The sequence below is a fragment of the Alosa alosa genome, chromosome 1 (assembly GCF_017589495.1).
Source record: "Alosa alosa isolate M-15738 ecotype Scorff River chromosome 1, AALO_Geno_1.1, whole genome shotgun sequence".
NCBI lineage: Eukaryota > Metazoa > Chordata > Actinopteri > Clupeiformes > Clupeidae > Alosa > Alosa alosa.
Window position 1 is genome coordinate 28956643 of NC_063189.1, and position 19885 is coordinate 28976527.

At 43.0% G+C, this 19885-nt stretch overlaps 1 protein-coding gene across 1 annotated transcript in view; it reads left to right on the forward strand.

Moving 5' to 3' along the window:
- Positions 1-19885, forward strand: part of nr3c2 (nuclear receptor subfamily 3, group C, member 2) — a 71330-nt gene that overhangs the window by 30740 nt on the left and 20705 nt on the right. The window contains exon 3 of the mRNA XM_048248444.1: positions 6138-6265. Within this exon, the coding sequence (XP_048104401.1) occupies positions 6138-6265 (128 nt within the window). The remainder of the gene's footprint in view (positions 1-6137; positions 6266-19885) is intronic.

The window sequence follows — 19885 nt, forward strand, 5'->3', positions numbered from 1 at the left end:
GGTGTGAAAGGCCACCTCCACCTCTCTCCTCCTCCACCTCTCCTTCTCTCCACCTCTCTCCTCCACTCCCCTACTCCTTCTCTCCACCTCTCCTCCACTCCACCTCTCCTTCTCTCCACCTCTCTCCTCCACTCCCCTACTCCTTCTCTCCACCTCTCTCCTCCACTCCACCTCTCCCCTTCTCTCCACCTCTCTCCTCTACTTTCCTTCTCTCCACCTCTCTCCTCTACTCCCCTTCTCTCCACCTCTCTCTACTCCCCTACTCCTTTTCTCCACCTCTCCTTCTCTCCACCTCTCTCCTCCACTCCCCTACTCCTTCTCTCCACCTCTCTCCTCCACTCCACCTCTCCTATCCACCTCCACCTCTCTCCTCCACTCCACCTCTCCTTCTCTCCACCTCTTCCCTCTACTCCCCTACTCCTTCTCTCCAGCTCTCTCCTCTACTTTCCCCTCCACCCACTCCCCTTTTTCTCTCCACCTCTCCCTCTACTCTCCCCACCTCCCTCCACCTCTCCACCTCCTCCTCTCCCCCTTCTCTCCACCCTCCTCCACTCCCTTCCCCACCTCTCTCCTCTACTCTCCTTTCTCTCCACCTCTCTCCCTCTCCACCTTCTTTCCCCCACCTCCTCCTCTCCACCTCCTCCACCTCCCCCTACTCCTTCTTCCCACCTCTCCTTCTCTCCACCTCTCTCCCCTTCTCCCCACCTCTCCTTCTCTCCACCTCTCTCCTCTACTCCCCTACTCTTTTCTGTTTTTCACCTCGGAGCCTCCAGGGAAGACAGATAAATAAAATAAACAGGTACCAAACTGTGTGTGGGCTCACAATGCAGAGGGGGGTAACTTTGCTCATGACAGTGATAACTGAATTTATAAGGATATATTATCCATATTTAAAAAAACAACTGTCAAAATGGAAGCAATCAAATATGGAATTGTAGCAACGCTAATTTTGTCATGGTTAAGTTATTGACAGGTATAATGATTATTTGTGCACGTTATTTTGGCACAGTCAGGCTTTGCCAAGTCCTTTAGACATTTCTTGTCTACGACTTTCTCTTTAATAACAGCTTATTCACGCAAAAAAGCTGAGCTATTTTCATCCCCTATCATTTATCCTATTTTTGTAAATGAGAATTTCAGCTCTCAGTGGTGATGACCTGCGGTACAGTATAGGGAGGCCATGACTCTGGATGCTTTGGCCAGGTCCCCTTCAGTAAAGGGTGATGCTGTAATCCAAGCACAGGATAGTGGCATATTATTTTTCTGTGTGCGCAGGGACTTTTCAGACGACCCCTACAAAGGGTCACCTTTGCTAATGAAGCTCCGGGGACTCTAATGCTCTCAGGGGTGGCCCATAATTCTCCACGGCAGGGCAGGCCTCCCTGTGCTCGCCCCTCTCTCTCTCCCTCTAGGGGGCTGGGACTGAGTGGGTGTACTCATAATGTTTAGACTGTCTCCCCTCGCTTACATAAGCCCGTTTGTCCTCCCTCACTGTTTGTTTTACCTAATCTACCTTTAGCTTTTTCTACATTCCTAGGTGCTTATTATATAAATACCACTAGACTGGAGTGGCTGTTACTGTCTCTCACTCTCTCTCTCTCTCTCACTCTCTCTCTCTCACTCTCTCTCTCTCTCTCTCACTCTCTCTCACTCTTTCTCTCTCTCTCTCTCGCTCATTCTCTCTCTCACACACTCCCTCTTTATCCTCTAGAAGCATCTGTTTGCTCACAGAAGGGCACTCCTCTCACAATAAGGAGGGCTGGTATGCTAATCTGGCCCAGCCCCTGGTTAGTGAGATGTGTGCATTTCTGTCAGGGTTAATTGAATAGTGTGGGTGTGTGACTCTGCATATGGACTAAGTCTAATAGTGTATGGGAAAGAGCTGAGATTGAGCTATGGAGTCATATTGGAAGAGAGCAATGAGACATGCAGACATGTGTTTATTTTAGTGTGCAGGCATACATACACTAGTCGAGCAGGAGAGAGCATGCAGGAGATGCATATGTGCACTTGGGCAGACAGCAAGCATACAGAGTGAACGAGCACACTCTCAGAAATGCATAGGCCCAGTGTCCAGTCCCTGGTAGCCTCTGTGTTTGATCTGGAGCTGATGGATCGCTCTAATGGCCTACCTGTGTCCCCTATACCCCATATATATATACACACACACACACACACATAAACACACACACACACACACACATAGAAAAACACATGAGCTTGTGCTTGACCTAGAAGTTGACTTTCGTCCTCACTGCATCTGACTCTCTAAGAGTTGTGAAGACTAGAAGCAGGGCACTCTCTGCTAGCAATGAAGGTGAGGCCATTTTTTCATAGGTTAGCCACATGCACTAGTTCTCCCAGATAGGCCTACTCACTTCATGTGATGACCTTCAGCGAGTGCATGGGGACTTGGGACCTTCTTGAGGGCTGCTGTGAAGCTAAACTAATCATTAGTTAAGATGCTCATGCTCTGGCCACTGCTCATGGGAAGTTCACTGAGTTGGACTATAGAGATGGTACACATGTTCCTACAGGCATGTGGAGTCAGAATGCTGGAGTCATTCTCATCCGTCTCCATGACGAGGGACAGGCTGAGTAGCTGGCTTAGAAGGGAGTGAGCGCTCCTGGGATTATATACTGCAATGGATATTGTATGTTTTGCAGTATGAGAAGTTGAACCTGATATTCATGTGAAATAAAGGACTGAATTGTTGTCTATTGAAGATGAAAAGGCAATAGAAAACAATGAAGTTGCTGCCCAGAACTGTTTTTGTCTGCTAAAGAAGGAGAAAAAAAATGTGAAGAAAAAATGAAAAGGGTCCTTTGATCTTGATGCAGTGTGCGTCCCCTCCAGCCAGACTCCAGCAGCACCAAGATGGAGTGGAGGAGACCACAGGCCAGTCCCTTGTGGGTTTAAAAGTGTGTGTGTGTGTGTGTGTGTGTGTGTGTGTGTGTGTGTGTGTGCATGCGGAGGCATGTGAGACTATTGATGTGTGTCTGTCCTGGTACATGACATCTATTCCACCATGTGATCCCATGCTTTAGTGTGCTGGAAGTCTTGACATGAGCAGAGTGTGTGAGCAGCACTCTACAGCCAGCTGGGGGGAAATGTTTACCTTGCGGGTCACAAAGAACTCCCTCTCCTGCCCCGGCCAGCACACCGCACTTGATACCGCTCTCATAATGGCTGCTCCTCCATGCCTGTGTTTTCTCGTGCCGTGTTGTGCTAACAGCTGCTAATGCACTGCAGATGCAGCGCAGTTTGTACAGCTTAGGCATGGAGCGGTGCGGAGCGGCGGAGCCCACGGTAGTGTGAACAGGATTCTTTGTCAGGGGGTATCAGCGCAGCCTCATAAACAACTTGTGGCGTTTGGCTGCGTTGGAGCCCGAGCAGATGGACAGATGACACCATTCCCTGGCTACGCGAGGAGGCTGAGATCATCGCAACAAACAAGTGATCATGGGGCACATGCTGGTTGGCGAGGAGAAGAACAGTTGGACTGGCCCGCCCTTTTGCCTGTCGGTAGACCCACGGAAGCAACAGGGTGTGAGGGACAGTGCGCTAGAGGCTCAGTCATCGCATGTGTAACACGAGAGCTGTGAGGGGGCCTCTACGCACCCTGGGTGGGTCCATGGGTGTTGCATGTTTTTCTTGATCCTTTTCTCCTGTCGTTTATTACACACATACACATTCTCTCTCACTCATTCTCTCTCTCCCTCTCCCCCCCCTCTCTCTCTCGCTCATACAAACACACACAGAGTTAAAGCCTGGCAGTTGGCCAACTGTTTTGCAACAGTGGATGCTGACCTACTTCCCCCACAGTAGGAGAAGTCACCTTGTCAAGAGCTGCTGTTTTCTTTGCTTCTTTCCATTTCTGTCTTTTTTGTTTTCATCTTTTGAACTGGGCAGGGCCCTTGGCTCCTGCAGGAATAGTGCAGTCGGACTGCACAGTTGTCTTTAGCTGGGCTCACACTCCTCTCTTGCCATTACACCGGCAACATTAGAACTACAGAACTACCCCAGCCAACACACTCCGAGAAATAGGTGTTGAAGAAAATAAGTGCAAGAGCAAGAAAGAGAGAAAGAAACTGAGAGAGTGAAAGAGTAAGAAGCCTGCCAATTGTAGACCGATACCAGAGACAACCCAAGCTAACCGTCTAACAAATTGAATGTGTGCTTAGATGGCAGCGGCAGAATTAGATCAGTAGTGCAGATTGCATGTGAGAGGTGCTGGTAGTGGACCAGCCATGGCTGGCCAGGGAACAGGCATGCCTCCGAGATCAAACAGCTTGTTAAGGGAGAGAGTGTTGTCAGAATGCTAACCAGACAATTATCTAGTGCTATTGACTGAAATAGGAAAGAGCTAATTAACATTGCCGGAGAGCGGATAGAAAGAAGAAGCCAGTATTCCTCACAAATCAAGGCCCTCTGGCACAAGGTTTTCCATGAAATATTATTATTTGTTCTACTACTGTTAGCTAAATCTTATCATGTAGTTTTATATTTGCACTCACAATGGCGTAAACAAAGCCATATGTATTGTTTACTGGAGCTGTGCTTCGGTGTACATTCTGCTAACAGCAGGGCAGTAGGGAGGCTGAGAAGCAAACAGGACCCTGCAGAGTGCAATCTGTCGACCACTTTACTGAAGTCTCCGCTTGTGTCCTTACCTTTCCTGCCTGTGCTTTACAGCTGAGGCCATGGGAGTCTTTCATCGTTGGGTGACTTTGAGCCTTGCCACAGGGCACTGTTGCAATTGTGTGTGTGTGTGTGTGTGTGTGTGGGTGTGTGTGTGTGTCCGCTCCGCGCTCTGTCAGGTTTCTCTGGACGATTTAATCAGATTTCTGCTGAGTCAGCTACAACTATTTGGAGCACACGCCTCGTTTTCCAACTGTTTCTATTTCATTTGGAGGGCACAGGATGCAAAACCTTTCTCACTCTTACTTTGTTACTCCATCTCTCTCTCTCTCCCTCACTCTATTTATGTTTAGTCCTCTCATCATTATATATCCCTCTCTCTCTCTCTCTCTCTCTCTCTCTCTCTTTCTCTCTCGTGGTTGTTTGATTGTGTTTTGCAGCTCAGCTGTTCATGCTGGAGTAATAATATCATCAAGGTGACTCTCAGTTCCATGTGGCCAATCATAACCAAATCTCTGCAGTTCCTCGCCAGAGCGTCTTTTTATTCCATGTATGACCTCCTTGGCCACTGGCCACTTTGTGAGTCATGGCAGTCTGTTTGCAAGTGGCCTACTTCAAAGCAACCCCTTCACTCCCGAGAAAATGCTCTATATCCCTTGGATTAGAATGGCACTCATGTTTTTAACAAGAGTAAGCCGCAATAGGAAGCAATGGAACACTTCCTATTAACTGCTCCAATGCAGTGCCATTTGAGCTTTGCTCTTGCTAACATTAGCGTTTAGGAGTTCATAAACATTTACATGTCAGTGGTGCATGTGGAGGTCTTCAGCGGGACATGACTTGTGTTCTATGTGCTAAAACAAAAGCAAACAGTTTGGTGCACAGTGGAGACCTGCTGAAAGTACACTACTTGTGAAGTTGACCGTGTAATGATTATTTATTTATATGCTCATCTATTGGTGCTGTCTCACAATCATTTTACTCTCTGTCCAGATGTATTTCTTGTAACCTACAGTTGTGGCCGGTTTTAATTAAGCTTTTTTACTTAACTGAAATTCAATTTTGACCCATTTGCAATAGTTCATTAATTCATGTGCTCACATATTGCAGATAGCATGTATGTGTTTTTAGAGGCCATTCTATGACATAGCACATTTTATTAAGAGATGTTAATTAGATGTGGCCTGGCGCTCACAGCCTCAGTGCACAGCCTTAAACTTGGGCTCTCTCCCCTTCCCGCTGCCTTGGCTCTTTTGTAAGACATTGTTCCATTGTTATTTTTCTTTTTTTGTGTGTCGTTTCCAGCTTGGTGTTACAAATCAAAACCCTTTTCCCAAACTTCCCTCCTCTCATGGAAGTTGCCACATTTACTGTGACTGTGCACATTATAAAAAGTGTAATCTCTATAATTGGACAGAATTGCTGTTTTCTTGTCTTTGATTGTTTAGTGTTGAGAAAATAATGTGTGAGCTAAAGTGACTTCTTCTCATTTCAGCTCGTCCTTAAGACATACGTCCTCAACGGCCAAGGTGTGTTTGGTGTGTGGCGATGAAGCATCTGGTTGCCACTATGGTGTGGTCACCTGCGGCAGCTGCAAGGTCTTCTTTAAGCGAGCAGTGGAAGGTAAGATAACTTATGGATTTATTACCATATTTACATGCACAAATAACCCCCCTCCCACATTTGGAAAGCTGTGTAAAATGTAAATATAAACAGAATTGTCAATACATGTAAGCCACATATTTATAGTAGAGCATAGTGCAAAGACAACATAGCAGTTGTTGAAACAGAATTATTTTTAAATATATGTTAATTTGGAATTTGATTCCCACAACACATTTAAAAAGTTGGGACAGGGGCATGTTTACCACTGTGTTGCTTCACCTTTTCTTTTAACAACAGTCTCTAAACATTTGAGAACTGAGGAAACCAGTTACTGAAGTTTTGAGAATGAAACATTGTGCTATTTTTCCCTCATTTAAGATTTCAGCTGATCAACAGTCCTGAGTCTTCTTAATTGTGTTTTTCATTCCATGATGTACCAAATGGGACAGGTCTGGACTGAGGGTAGGCCATTTTAGCACCTGGACTCTTTTATTATGGAGCCATACTGTGCAAAATGCAGTTTTGCATTGTCTTCCTGAAATATGTAAAACAGACATAGTTGTCTGATAGCAGTATGTTGCTCAAAACCTTTATATATCATTCAGTCTCAACTAATCTGCCTTTCCAGATCCATGCTATAGGCTATATAAGTCAGAATTGATCAGAATTGCCAAATCAACATTTTGAGATACTAAGTGGAAGTTATGAGATGCAAAGTATCTCAAAATTCTGACTTAGTTAGTTTGCAGAGGTTTTTTTTTTTTGGGGGCAGAAATGGCCTTCCAAGGCCATCCAATATTTCTTTTCAGCTCCTTGCGTACCAAGATTTCCCTGGATCCTCTGAATATTTTAATGATATTATGCACTATAGATGAATGCTCAAATTCTTCATAATTTTACATTGAGGAGGATTATTCTTTTATTGTTGCATTATTTGCCGACACCCTTTTTCACAGGGTGATTTTTATTTCTGAGAGACTTCCTCTCTGGGATACTCTTTCTATATCCAGTCATGTTGTCAGTTAACCTAATTAGTTGTGACATGTTCCTCCTTGTGTTTTTAGAAACGGGGTTATGTATTGTCAATCATAAATCAAGAAGTTCATATATATATATATATATATATATATATATATATATGTATATAATGCAACAAAATATATACAACGAATATATACGCCACAAAATATAACAAATAGTTAACCATTGCAACCTTTATGTTATGATATATGAAAGATCACTGCATACATACTGAGCCTATGTCTGGACAATTTCTTTCAAGGTGTAGAGCTAAATTCACTTGAAATGTTTTGAATGCTCTCTTCACATGCTAAACCCTCTATATGTGACTTTAATGGGAATTGTTGCTGGCACATTGGTGTCTGGCTGGTTGGCTTATTGTAACTCACTTCATGATGCTCTTAGCCTGACGAGCCAGACCCACATCGAGATGTAGCGTCTGGGAACTCACCATTGGCAGTGCTCAATCCGAGGGGCGGAATAAATGATTGTCTTTCAAATTCCCTCTGCACGCAATAGGATAGCGCTACTACTCATGAGTCCCATGCGTTTTCCCACCAGCGGAGCTAGTTGGCTAGTTGATCAAACTTTTGCCAACTTAAAAAAAAGCTCAACTCGAGTCGCACTGTTCGCCGGCAGCAGCAGCATCCATCTTTTTTGTTTTCAAGTAGCAGGGAATTCACGCAGAACCGTCGCAACTCTGCCCTCATTATGTTAAGCCCGTCCACCGACTCTCGTCCACCGGAGAGTTGGTAGACATCATCACATTGAGAAACAACACCATAAACAGACAATACCCACATGAGTAGATAGAAAGACAACTGGCAATTTACCCAGTTTTACTGTGTGTGTGCATACTATGTTTCCTAACATGTTTGTCAAATCAGCTGGCATATTTCTTTTGGATTTCAAATATTTGTTTTCAGTTCAGTGCACAGATATCCCTCAGCAGAGTAAGGTGGGGTGCAGCATAGTGCAGTGGGGCTGGAGAAGCCTGAGCTGGGGAGCAGCAGCAGTGTGGACGTTAGCAGTGCCTCCATGACAGACTGGAGCTGGCGCTCAGCTCGCCTTTTCTCGGCTGAGAGAGAAACTTTCAACGCAAGAAAAGTGCTGAGTAAGCTCCAGTCTCACAGACCAAACCCACACCCCAGAGACCGTGTGGAGGAGAAGCGAAGAGGGAGCGAGAGAGAGAGAGAGAGAGAGAGAGAGAGGGAGAGGAAGAAGAAGAAGGGAGGGATGAAGAGGGAGATATGGTCAAAATCTATTTCAAAAGAACCTCCAGTTTTTCAAGTCCATGGTAGCTAGTAAATTCAGTGGATAGTATATAATCAAATGATTTTTTAAACCATATAACCAGAATGTGCTTGTTCTGTAGACACATGCCACACAAGGACACAGATCATGTGTGTGAAATACAGGGACACAGTGCATGTGTGTGGAATACAGGGACACAGAGCATGTGTGTGGAATACAGGGACACAGTGCATGTGTGGAATACAGGGACACAGTGCATGTGTGTGGCTGACAGCCCCCACTTATCCTTATTCATGTGAAATTGTATTGAAACCACAGCTGTCTGTCTACAACCCCTCTTTCTGCCCTGCATCTGTAAACACAGTATCTCATGTACAACTCTTCTCTCAACATGCTTAATTTAAATCTGAATGTAGTTTGTTCTAACTCATTTATCTTGGTCTGAAGCTAAAGTGCATTTACTCTCTCTCTCTCTCTCTCACACACACACACACACACACACACACACACACACACACACACACACACACACACACACACACACACACACACAGAGGGAGAGAGAGAGAGACTGCATATACAGCATAAACAAACTCAGAAACTCAGTTGGCCAGATGTTTCTCTGCCAGTGCTCTAACTGCATTCACCTGCCTTTTAAATCATAGCTCATTTGATGCTGAATACCAGCTATCAACGTGTATACACAAACCTGATTAGGCTGGTTTAGCTATGGAATCAAAAGGTTATTATACTCCAAAGGGCTGTTCTTAGTTGATAGGGAAATAATTTACAGTATGTTTTCATGAAAATTCTATGAGGAGGTGTGGCATGTTTGTTGGCAATCTGTTGTTGATGTTAGCGTGACGTTGGTTATGGGAACATTTCACCCTATCACATTGTCCTGTCATGTCACATTACTGTTATCTGAGATGCACTCTAGCAATCTTAAGCCTCTTCTCACCTCTCCCTTTAGTTTGACTCTTTCCCTATCTTCTCCCTCTTTCCCTCTCTCTCTTTCTATCTATCTATCTATCTATCTATCTATCTATCTATTGATCTATCTATCTATGAGGTGGAGTATTTTGCTTGTTAGTTGTACTGAAGTATTGAAAAATCACACAGTACTGTATATGTGATTATGTTTATTTACCCACAGAGAAGTATGATTTACCTGTGTGTGTGTGTGTGTGTGTGTGTGTGTGTGTGTGTGTGTGTGTGTGTGTGTGAGACCATTTTCCATTTTGATTGATTGATGCTTATACTCAATAGTGGTTCAATAGTCAGAAGTCTTTCTCTCCCTGTGTGTGTGTGTGTGTGTGTGTGTGTGTGTGTGTGTGTGTGTGTGTGTGTGTGTGTGTGTGTGTGTGCAGACTCCTCTACCTTACTTGACCTCTAACTAGCTGTGGGCACAAAAGGTGGGGGAGGAAATAAGGAAGGAAGAGTAAAGAGACAGATGGCACAGGAGAGGAGAGAGGCTCAGAGTCAAGCGCACTAACCAGTCAATCAGAGGTGCACTCAATTTCAGAGAACAGTGGCCAACGTTTGTGGTGAACATTTTTTTTAACAGTTTTAAAACGATTTGGTGTTAACATTCCATTGTAACAGTAATTGCATCGCTACCTTCATCAAACTCACGTCCAGTTGCACTGTGTGTTCACGAAGAACCAGACATGGGGGACTCGAGTCACATTTTTTAAGACTTGAGACTTGCTTGATCAACATGTATAAAAGACTTGACTTGACTTTGACTTGCTATTCATGACTTGAGACTTGACTTAAACTTAAAATGACTTGACTTTTTATTTTTTTCATAGATATTAAGGAGTTAACTTTACGATTTTAGAAAATCTGCTTAGGTGCTGTTGCATGCGTCATGCAAGCGAACCTGTCATTGTACCAAGTGACGCGACGTGACAGACCAACAGCAAGTGCCAGCTCAAATGAGACAGACTGAGGTAGGCTAACTTGCAAATATGGAAGGCTCTACGTTTATACCAAAACATAATAATGTTTGGCTTCACAGATGATGTATCTGACAAGTCAAAGGAGAGATGAACAGCAGTCTGCAAGTGTGCAAAATAGCGACATAACCATCACCACATTGTTTTTTATCCGAAGTTAGTGTTGTTAGAAACCTAACGTCAAATTTGAGGCATGTTAAGAGTTGGCTTTGAATCTATTATGCTTTTTAGTTAAGGCCATATTAGGCTAAAATGTGTGAAATGGCAAAGTGAAACATTTTCTTGTCTAAGTTTAATCTCGATAATCGATATATAGCGAAAATGTTGCCAATGTAACCTAAAGTAAGCGTCTCTCTTTCTCCCTCCCTCTTAGGGGCCGTTTATACGAGAACGATCACGAAGGAAGACGACAAAATATTTCATCATAAGTGCCTTTCGTTTACACGGCGACCCCGCCATCGGGGCTTGAAGACGCAAAAATCTGAAGACTCCTTCCAGAGTGTAGAGTTTTGAAGACGACCGGGTTGCGCCTCCGTCTAAACGGCTAAACCAAAGATCCTTGATTACCTCTCTGGCTAAACTGTCAAATTAGAATGTCTGCGCGTGACGTACCGGGGTTCTATCACGCCACCACCCAGCGGTCTGGAATGCATATCCAATCGAATATCACATACTCTTGCGTCTTCATATAAACAAAGATATACTCCTGAGAATGCTCATCTAAACGTTAATAAAAAAATGAAGACGAGACGCCACTTCTGCGTCTTCTCTTTTCACCGTCACCGTATAAACGTAGCCTCAAAAACGTCCCTGTTCCATACGTTACAGCCTAGTTAGTAGTAGGCTAACAACAGTAAGTAGGCCTAGCTAACTACCAGCAATCAGTCTAGAAAAGCAGTTTATTTCACATGTTAGGCTTATGTATAATATGATATAGCATTGACGGTCCTAAACCCTCCTAAAACCCATTGCGCTGTCGCGCTTGTCAAAGTTTGGCAGTGACGTATTCGGCAGCGTTTGATTGATTGATTAGTTCACTTTTTCAACATTATTGGTTCCCTGGAGATGTGACAGGTCAGTAACAGGTCAGGACAAGTGTAACTTGAACTGTTTGAATATATTTTCATGATTTGATGTAGCTTAGGCTACCTAATATTTGAGGTATATTGAAACAATATATATTTTATAATAGGTCTACTTGAAATACATTTATTTTTATTCGTATACATTTCATCTTATTCTAAACCGTTCAGATGTAGGCTATGTGGCTTGAATGAATGCAATGTCTATTTGTTTGTTACAAATAAAACTCCAGCAGTTCATAACTAGCCTATTGTAGCTTATTTTAAAATGAAAACATGGGTAAATCATCATGAATTTCAATGATTTGGCTATGACTTGATTTGACTTGCTTGACCCAAGCTATGACTTGACTTGACTTGCTTGACTGTCACAAAAAATGACTTGGACTTGCTTGAGACTTGAAGGTTAAGACTTGAGACTTGCTTGTGACTTACACATGTGTGACTTACTCCCACCTCTGCGAAGAACTACCTCCGCAGACTGTTTGCGATTGTTCGCAAACGTTCGCTGAAAACTCAAGGCAAACGGAAAACTGCTCGCCTATGTTTGCGAATTTGAACACATCTCAGGTGAAGGACTGGGTTTGAACACATGCAGCCAGGTGAGACAGAGTAGGAAGATACACTGAAAAAAGATAAAAATGGTGGAAAATGAAGAAGGTCAGAAGAAAGGAGAGAGGGACAGAGACTTCCGAGTGACTTTCCGCCAGGTATTCTGAAAGCTACCGGTAACCTGGTGGTTCTGAAGAACATATAGGGAGACATTTTAAAACAAATCAATGCAATGAATACCATGACCAATCAACAGGTACTGACACTTTACAGCAGTGGTCCCCAAACTTTTTCTTCCGAGGGCCGGGTCACTATGCCTGGCTCTAAGAGAGGGCCAGAGACTCGGAGTATATCAGTAACCATAAATAGTGTAGTGCTGTGAAAAACAACAGTCTACCTTAGTTGAATATTCCATTACATTTAATCATAGGCTACTGCAATTTAAAACCATTGTTAGCTGTGTTTATATTGCCATCATGCCATATCAGTGTAAATTGTAGCTCAAATGAAATAATAATAATAAAAAGACTTTAGCATTCCCAAAAGTATTAGCAGGGAGTCCCAAAAGTATATTTTATTTAAAATGTATGAACTCTGAACTCTGTGTCTTTGCATACACAGCTCAAGTTGTGAACAAGCAATATCCTACAAATAATTGAAAGTTCTCAAACTATGAGAGTTTTATGAAGTGCTGGCAAAAACATCTGGAATGACCACCATTCTAACTTTCACTCACCTGATGAGAACTTTGTGAATTGTGAATTTGGATGAACATAGAAAAAATTATCCCAGGAAGCCCCAGAAATATGACTTGAATAGAAGTTAGTTAGTTATTAACAATTCATTGATAAACTTTTAGAACACTTTTGAACACTGATGCAGTCAGTATAGTACGACGGAGTATTAGGGCCACACATGAAGAAAAAAAATATTTTTGCCATGGCGAGATTAAACTCGACATGTTGACTTTAAAGTCGACATGTCGACATTAAACTCGACATTTCGAGAATAAAGTTGAAATGTCATGTCGACTTTAATCTCGACGTGTCGACTTTAAAGTCGCCATGTCGACATTAAACTCGACATTTCGAGAATAAAGTTGAAATATCATATCTACTTTAATCTCGATATGCCGACATTAAACTCGAAATACAGTTTAAACATAGCCTACAGTTTAAGCTATGTAGCCTACACTAACACACAATATGTGACATGAATAATAGGCCTACTTCAAATAGGTATTATTTCAGATAGATTGCTAGATTGCAGATATTCAGATAGGCTACTGTAGATTGCGTCTTCTGTTAACTCATTGCCGTCATCGTAAAGCGCTGTATCTCGCGGTTATAGGCCTACCATGCACTATTATATAGCTAGAATAATACATGTTTCCAATGATATAATGTTTCTATAGTAGGCTACAAAATGTTATTTCACTCTGTTTTACGTGGGTAAGGCCACTGCACATCCAAATAACTGCCCTTCATGACCCACAGGCCGTCACTCTCTATAGGTTAACATGGCAAAACTAATTTTTCTAAAACTGTTTTTTCATGTCTCACCTGCAATACATAGAAGGCTATAAACACAGATATGTATAAGTATATAGGCCTATACTCTTTTGATCCCGTGAGGGAATATGTGTGCATTTAATTAGAATGGGGTTGCCTGGTCGGGAGGACAGCTTCATTCATCCCTCCATAGACATTCAGCAAAAGGCTGTTTTGCATCCATTACAAACAAACATGCAATGTGAAAGTCTGGGATTGGGGAGAGCACTTAGTATACCTAGTCTAGTGCATAAGCATGAAGTTGAACCTAGATGAAAAACACTCTTTAATAATAGGCCTACAATAAATAAATAAACTGCTGACGTTTACTTTTGACCATCGCATTTATCGCCTGTAACTCTGATAACAGGAAAGTAGCCTATTTGGCTGAGCAACGGAGGTTAATAGGCCTATGTTCTATGTTTTGTCCACATGATGTAGACCTAGCCTATGTCTAATCATTGTTGCACTCGAAGAAAACTGCAATGTTTCATTCGTCCTCCCTTTCAATCGTCCCGAGCAGTCGTTCTCTCCCCAAACTAACTATAAACTCAAAATGTTGAGTTTAATGTCGACACGTCGAGATTAAAGTCGACATGATATTTCAACTTTATTCTCGAAATGTCGAGTTTAATGTCGACATGGCGAGTTTAATCTCGTCATGGAAAAAAAAAAATTCTTCATGTGTGGCCCTAATACTCCGTCGTAGTATAGGCCTCTTACATTGTTTGCAGGTAGGCCTACATTTAATTCCGTTTTCGATGGTAAACGTGAAACAGCGCCAAAACAACCACCAGTGGACAAAAAGAGTATTACACGTGTACTGTTAAGACTCGCCATAGAGAATGAATGGGGGAAATTACGGAGGTTATAGTTTGACGATGTCGTACTCCGGTGCGAGCCAGATGCTATATACCACAGACATGTTTTGGGGGGCCACTCAAAATGAGGTGGCGGGCCGTAGTTTGGGGACCACTGCTTTACAGCAATATAACTGTGTGTGTGTGTGTGTGTGTGTGTGTTTGTCTGTGTGTTTAGTAAACCATGGTGGAGGATGAAAGTAGATGTAAGAATCCAAATACATCTGGTCAAGGTTCTTTGTGAATCCAAATCCAAATGGGCCCACCTTGCCCCAGAGTGCTGCATGATGCAAAGCAAATGAAGATCACCTCTAATCAGGAATTGCGATGCATTGTGGCTGCTTGTCTCTTTTCCCCTCCTCCTTCATTAGCTTCATCGGCGCCACATTTGGTTTCCTTCTGCTGTTGCTCAGTGTGCTGCACACACATTCCCCTCTATAAAGCGCAACAGCTGCTCATCCTCACTGCCGCTCATCTGGTTAGAATCATAATAAGATTTTCATTTTCCTCTGGAATTCCAGGCTGGCATGGAGAACTGTGCCGACAGTTGTTTTAACATGGCACTTATGTAAAATTATGCGTACGACTCATCCTTCCTTTGAATCTGTCTTTTTTTTCAAAGCAATCAACAAATTTTATGTTGTTGCTATTAAGGTGTTATCAAGGAGCAAGTTAAATGGAAATGTGAAATAGACACGGATGAGCTGTGAATTAGGATGATGGGAGACTAGAGATTTCATCTTTCTGAAGTAATGTTAGTATATCTCGACCACTCAGTAGAGTTTGCTTGACCACTCAGTACAATTTGTTACAGGCTCGATCACTCAGTACAGTTTGCTACAGGCTCGATCACTCAGTACAGTTCGGTACAGGCTTGACCACTCAATATAGTTTTTTACAGGCTCGATCATTCAGTATAGTTTGTTACAGGCTGGACCACTCAGTAGAGTTCGGTACAGGCTCAATCACTCAGTACAGTTCAGTACAGGCTTGACCACTCAGTATAGTTTGTTACAGGCTTGACCACACAAAATAGTTCGCTTGACTACTCAGTATAGTTTGGTACAGGCTTGACCACTCAGTATAGTTTGGTACAGGCTTGACCACTCAGTATAGTTCGGTACAGGCTTGACCACTTAGTATAGTTCAGAACAGGCTTGACCACTCAGTATAGTTCGGTACAGGCTTGACCACTCAGTATAGTTCAGAACAGGCTTGACCACTCAGTATACTTCGGTACAGGCTCGACCACTCAGGGTGCTCTGTGGTGTACAGCTCTTGCACTAGCTTTTTAATGTGTGTGTTTTTTAATACACCAACTTGTAGTAAGACTTACAGTAATGCATGAAGCATAAACAACATGAAAGCTTGTCGCTGATGACATTCACACTTTATTCACAATAAAATCATACCTATGCATTACGGTTAACTATAGCATTTGCCACACACACACACACACACACACACACACACAGACACACACACACACACACACACACAGCTGTGACTGTGGAGGGTTCCAGACTGCTCCGGTGCAGCTCCTCTGGTGTAGATGGATTCCATATGGACTGCACAACTCACTTTATTATTCACACATCAACAATGCTCCGTCATGTTGTTAGCTTTAATACTGAGTGTCAGTCATACGGTGTGTGTGTGTGTGTGTGTGTGTGTGTGTGTGTGTGTGTGTTCATACGGTGTGTGTGTGTGTGTGTGTGTGTGTGTGTGTGTGTGTGTGTGTGTGTGTGTGTGTGTGTGTGATTTTAATACTCATTGTTTACAGGCTTCTATTGAACTTGGAGGCCAGTTTCAGCGATGGCTCAGGCTTGTTATAGCAGTGGGCTGTTTGCAGTAATGTGGCCAGGGCATGGTAACTGTAATACAGATGGGAATCAGTCCCGTTCCAGCATGCCGCTAGCAAAAGTCATCTGAGGACACTATCCTTCACAACTTAAAATGTGATTGGATAGCCCCTGTGCCAATCAGAAACTGTATCTGATGTTAGAACCACCCACTTCCAAACTGGTAGAGACACATGGGTTCTATGATGTGAAGTGTAGGCAGGCAGAGGTTCAGCAACATAATTAAAGACTGAGTTACTGTATTCTCTTTGAGAAAAAGGATTCAACAGTAGACAGGCCACACATCTGACCCGAGGATATTGCTAGGCACCCAATTAGTTTCCAACAATTCCCCTTCTAAAACAAAATGACACTTATTCCAGCTATCAGACTTAATCAGGCCTCATTAAAAAGAATGGGACCACAATAACCTCAGCAGTACCTTTCACTAGGTTCTGGTTCTGGCTTGTCTAGACAAACAGTGTCCCTGAGGGGTACTGCCACTTATGTAAGAGTCAGGTAGGGTCATCTGTGTTGTGGGCAGAGCGTAGCCCCAGATGACCCTCTGCTACTTTGCCTGGTCTGTGCAGAGGCTTCTGCTTTAGGTATCTCCCATCTCTTCCCCTATCCTGCCTAACACCTTTGTTCTTTGACATGAATGCAAAAAGGGCTTGAGTGCTCAGAGGATACACCTTTTGTGTTCACGCAAATGCAGTGGAGGCAGAACCAGGGCCAAGAGCAGCGGAGCATTGCTTCACCGCCGAATCATTTTGAACTCGTATCCAGAATAAGGATACTTAAAAAAGTTTTGGTGTAGCCAAATGTTGCTGGTAGATTACCTGTATTTATTTCAAAACCTTACTGTAAGACGTGTGAGGCTTTGCACCTTTGCTTCTCATAGCAGTTTTAAGAAAGAATGTGGAGCTTTCTGACTAGTGAGAATGTTTTTGTTGCCCAATGTGAAGGGCTGTTTTTATAGTAATAGTCTGATGAGTAAGTATAATAACATTAGATAATACTTCTGATTAGAGAGCTAAGAAACTTTTGTATTGCACTCAGTGAGGGAAAGCCAGTAGTCTAGTTGAATTTTTGTATTATGATATGAATGATTGAACATGGATGGATGTGCTGGATTAGTGAAAAACTGCATATAAAATAACAGCACTTTGTTGTAGATAAGCTGTAGACAATTTTCTCTGTCTTTTATGGAACTACATGATGATCATCACATTTGCATGCCGGTGCACAAAAGCCTGCGCTCAGTCACACATGCATTTCACTCAAATGTACACAAGCACTAAAAATAGAATTCTTTGACTAACTGTCGATGCCTCTGTGTCCCCTTTTTGAAAGTGGTAATTGAGGAGCTCATCATGGCCGCCTCGAAAACAGCAGTTATTATGCAGCGCTCAGGGAACTATGTGCTGAATGAATGTGACGTGTGTGGTTTGGAGACATAGCCCTGTGCTGACTCACACACCCCACGGCGTGTCTCCTCTCTCGCGTACTGTCACTGTCATTATGGTTCTGCTGTTGTTGTTTTTTTGCCGTATGCTAATGCTAGCACCCCATGGACCTATGCACTTTTGCCTCTCTATGTGTGAATCTAGGGCAGAAACCTGAGAGCGCTTTTCCTTGAAACTGGATGCAAGTCATGTTGCCTGGCTAATGTTTCTTCATCGGCTGTTGCAGATCATTTTAAAAGACCTCTGGTTTGGTCTTTTTCATAAACTTTCAATATGTGTTGTTAGGGTATAAATGGAGTGCCTGAAGGGTTTACGCAAGACACAGTTCTGAAAGATACCCTTCCCTGATTGTCTACTCAGACTTGCAGAGGATCTCTTTTGAGGTCAGGAGTTTGGTGGTGATGTAGTAGGCTAAAAGAGGCAATAGAATTTCATTCAGGAACCCCCTGTCTCCTTATTGACATATGTTGGTGAAATGGAGCATTGCTCTGTTGAAACACGATCTCAAGAATATGCTATTCAGTCGAGTACACTGTTAAATGCTTGGAAATGCCTTCTTTTCAATAGTCCATTCACAAGCATAATCTTGCATCATTAGCATATCTTTGAGTGTCACAGGAGCAGATCAGTATTGAAAACAGCCCACATCAGGCCTACATCTCTGAGTTTCTGGGTTGCGTCTATCTCAGATTAAGCTCTTTAATGATAGGGAAGCACTGAGAGTAAACATGATTCTGTTTTTGAGTGGATTAGAGCCCCCAGTATAGATGTTTTTTTATGGTATTGGCAGTCCAGGGGTTGAAAAGGGAGGAGGGTTGCACAGGTGTCAAGAGCAGTGAGTGTTTCCCTCTTCATAGAACTCTGACCTGATGCTGCTCATGCCAGAGCACATGCATACATAGAGCTCACAGGTCACACGTACAGTGCAGTGCATACAGAGCTGAGGAAACAGAAATCAGCTCAGAAGCACTGACAGCTATACATCTAACAAAACACCCCATAACTAAATACTTATGAGGTAGATCCGTGTTTGTTCATGCTGGAGGTACAGTATAAGGTCCCTTTGACAATGATTAACAGAACCTGTGGGAAGAAGCAGGACAGAGCACAGCTGGAGTTGCTTGTGGCTTCCCCCAGAATTCAGGTATAAAAGGAGAAGGAGATAAAGTGAGAGAAAGAGAGAGGGAGAGAGAGAGAGAAAGTGTGTGTGTGTGTGTGTGTGTGTGTGTGTGTGTGTGTGTGTGAATACGAGCGTGAGCATGCTTGTATGTTGTATTTCCTGTGTTGCAGTTTACTGTTTTTTAGAGCAGGAAAAATGGGCTTATGTAAGGGCCATGTGATTTAGCCAGAAATAGTGGCAGAGCTACAGCTGCTCTTGCTCCTCCTGTAGTTCCTTGGCTTGAGCAGCAAGCAGACAGACTCACTGAGCATTTTGCTTTCCTCTCCTCTAGGAACTGCTCCAGTGTGTGTGTGTCCTGTATGTGTGTTTGTTCTTCCACGCATGTCTGTCTAGGTACAGGTTTTATACACACCGACACCTCACACATCTAGAGCTCCTTATGTGCCCTTTGTGTGGCTCCTGGGGCTTTACCCATCAAAACGACTGATGGTTGTACACTTCAGTAAATATTGCATTTCTTCAAAGAAAAAAGGTAGTGACTTAGAGATGTGGCAAAACATGCAGCAATACAGATGTACAGAGATATGTAAAATCCTGGGAGGAACTGTAGTATACAGATGTGGGAAAAGCAGTGGTAAAATAAATGCTAATTCTACACACAAAATGTTTTCAAAAACCAGAAGTTTATAGACAAAAGTCCCTCTTCCGCTGTATGAGTGAGATATATGAGGCTTAATCAAATAGAATATTTTATTAGATGTATATAGAGATGTAAATACAGAAATGTGTATGTTAGACTGATAGACAGAGAAGGGAAGTGAGAGGAACAGTGCTTGGATGAGTCCCTGTGGCTCAAAGGCCTGGACTAGAGTGTGTGGGCGGAGAGAAGGAGAGAGAGAGAGAGAGAGAGAGAGAGAGAGAGAGAGAGAGAG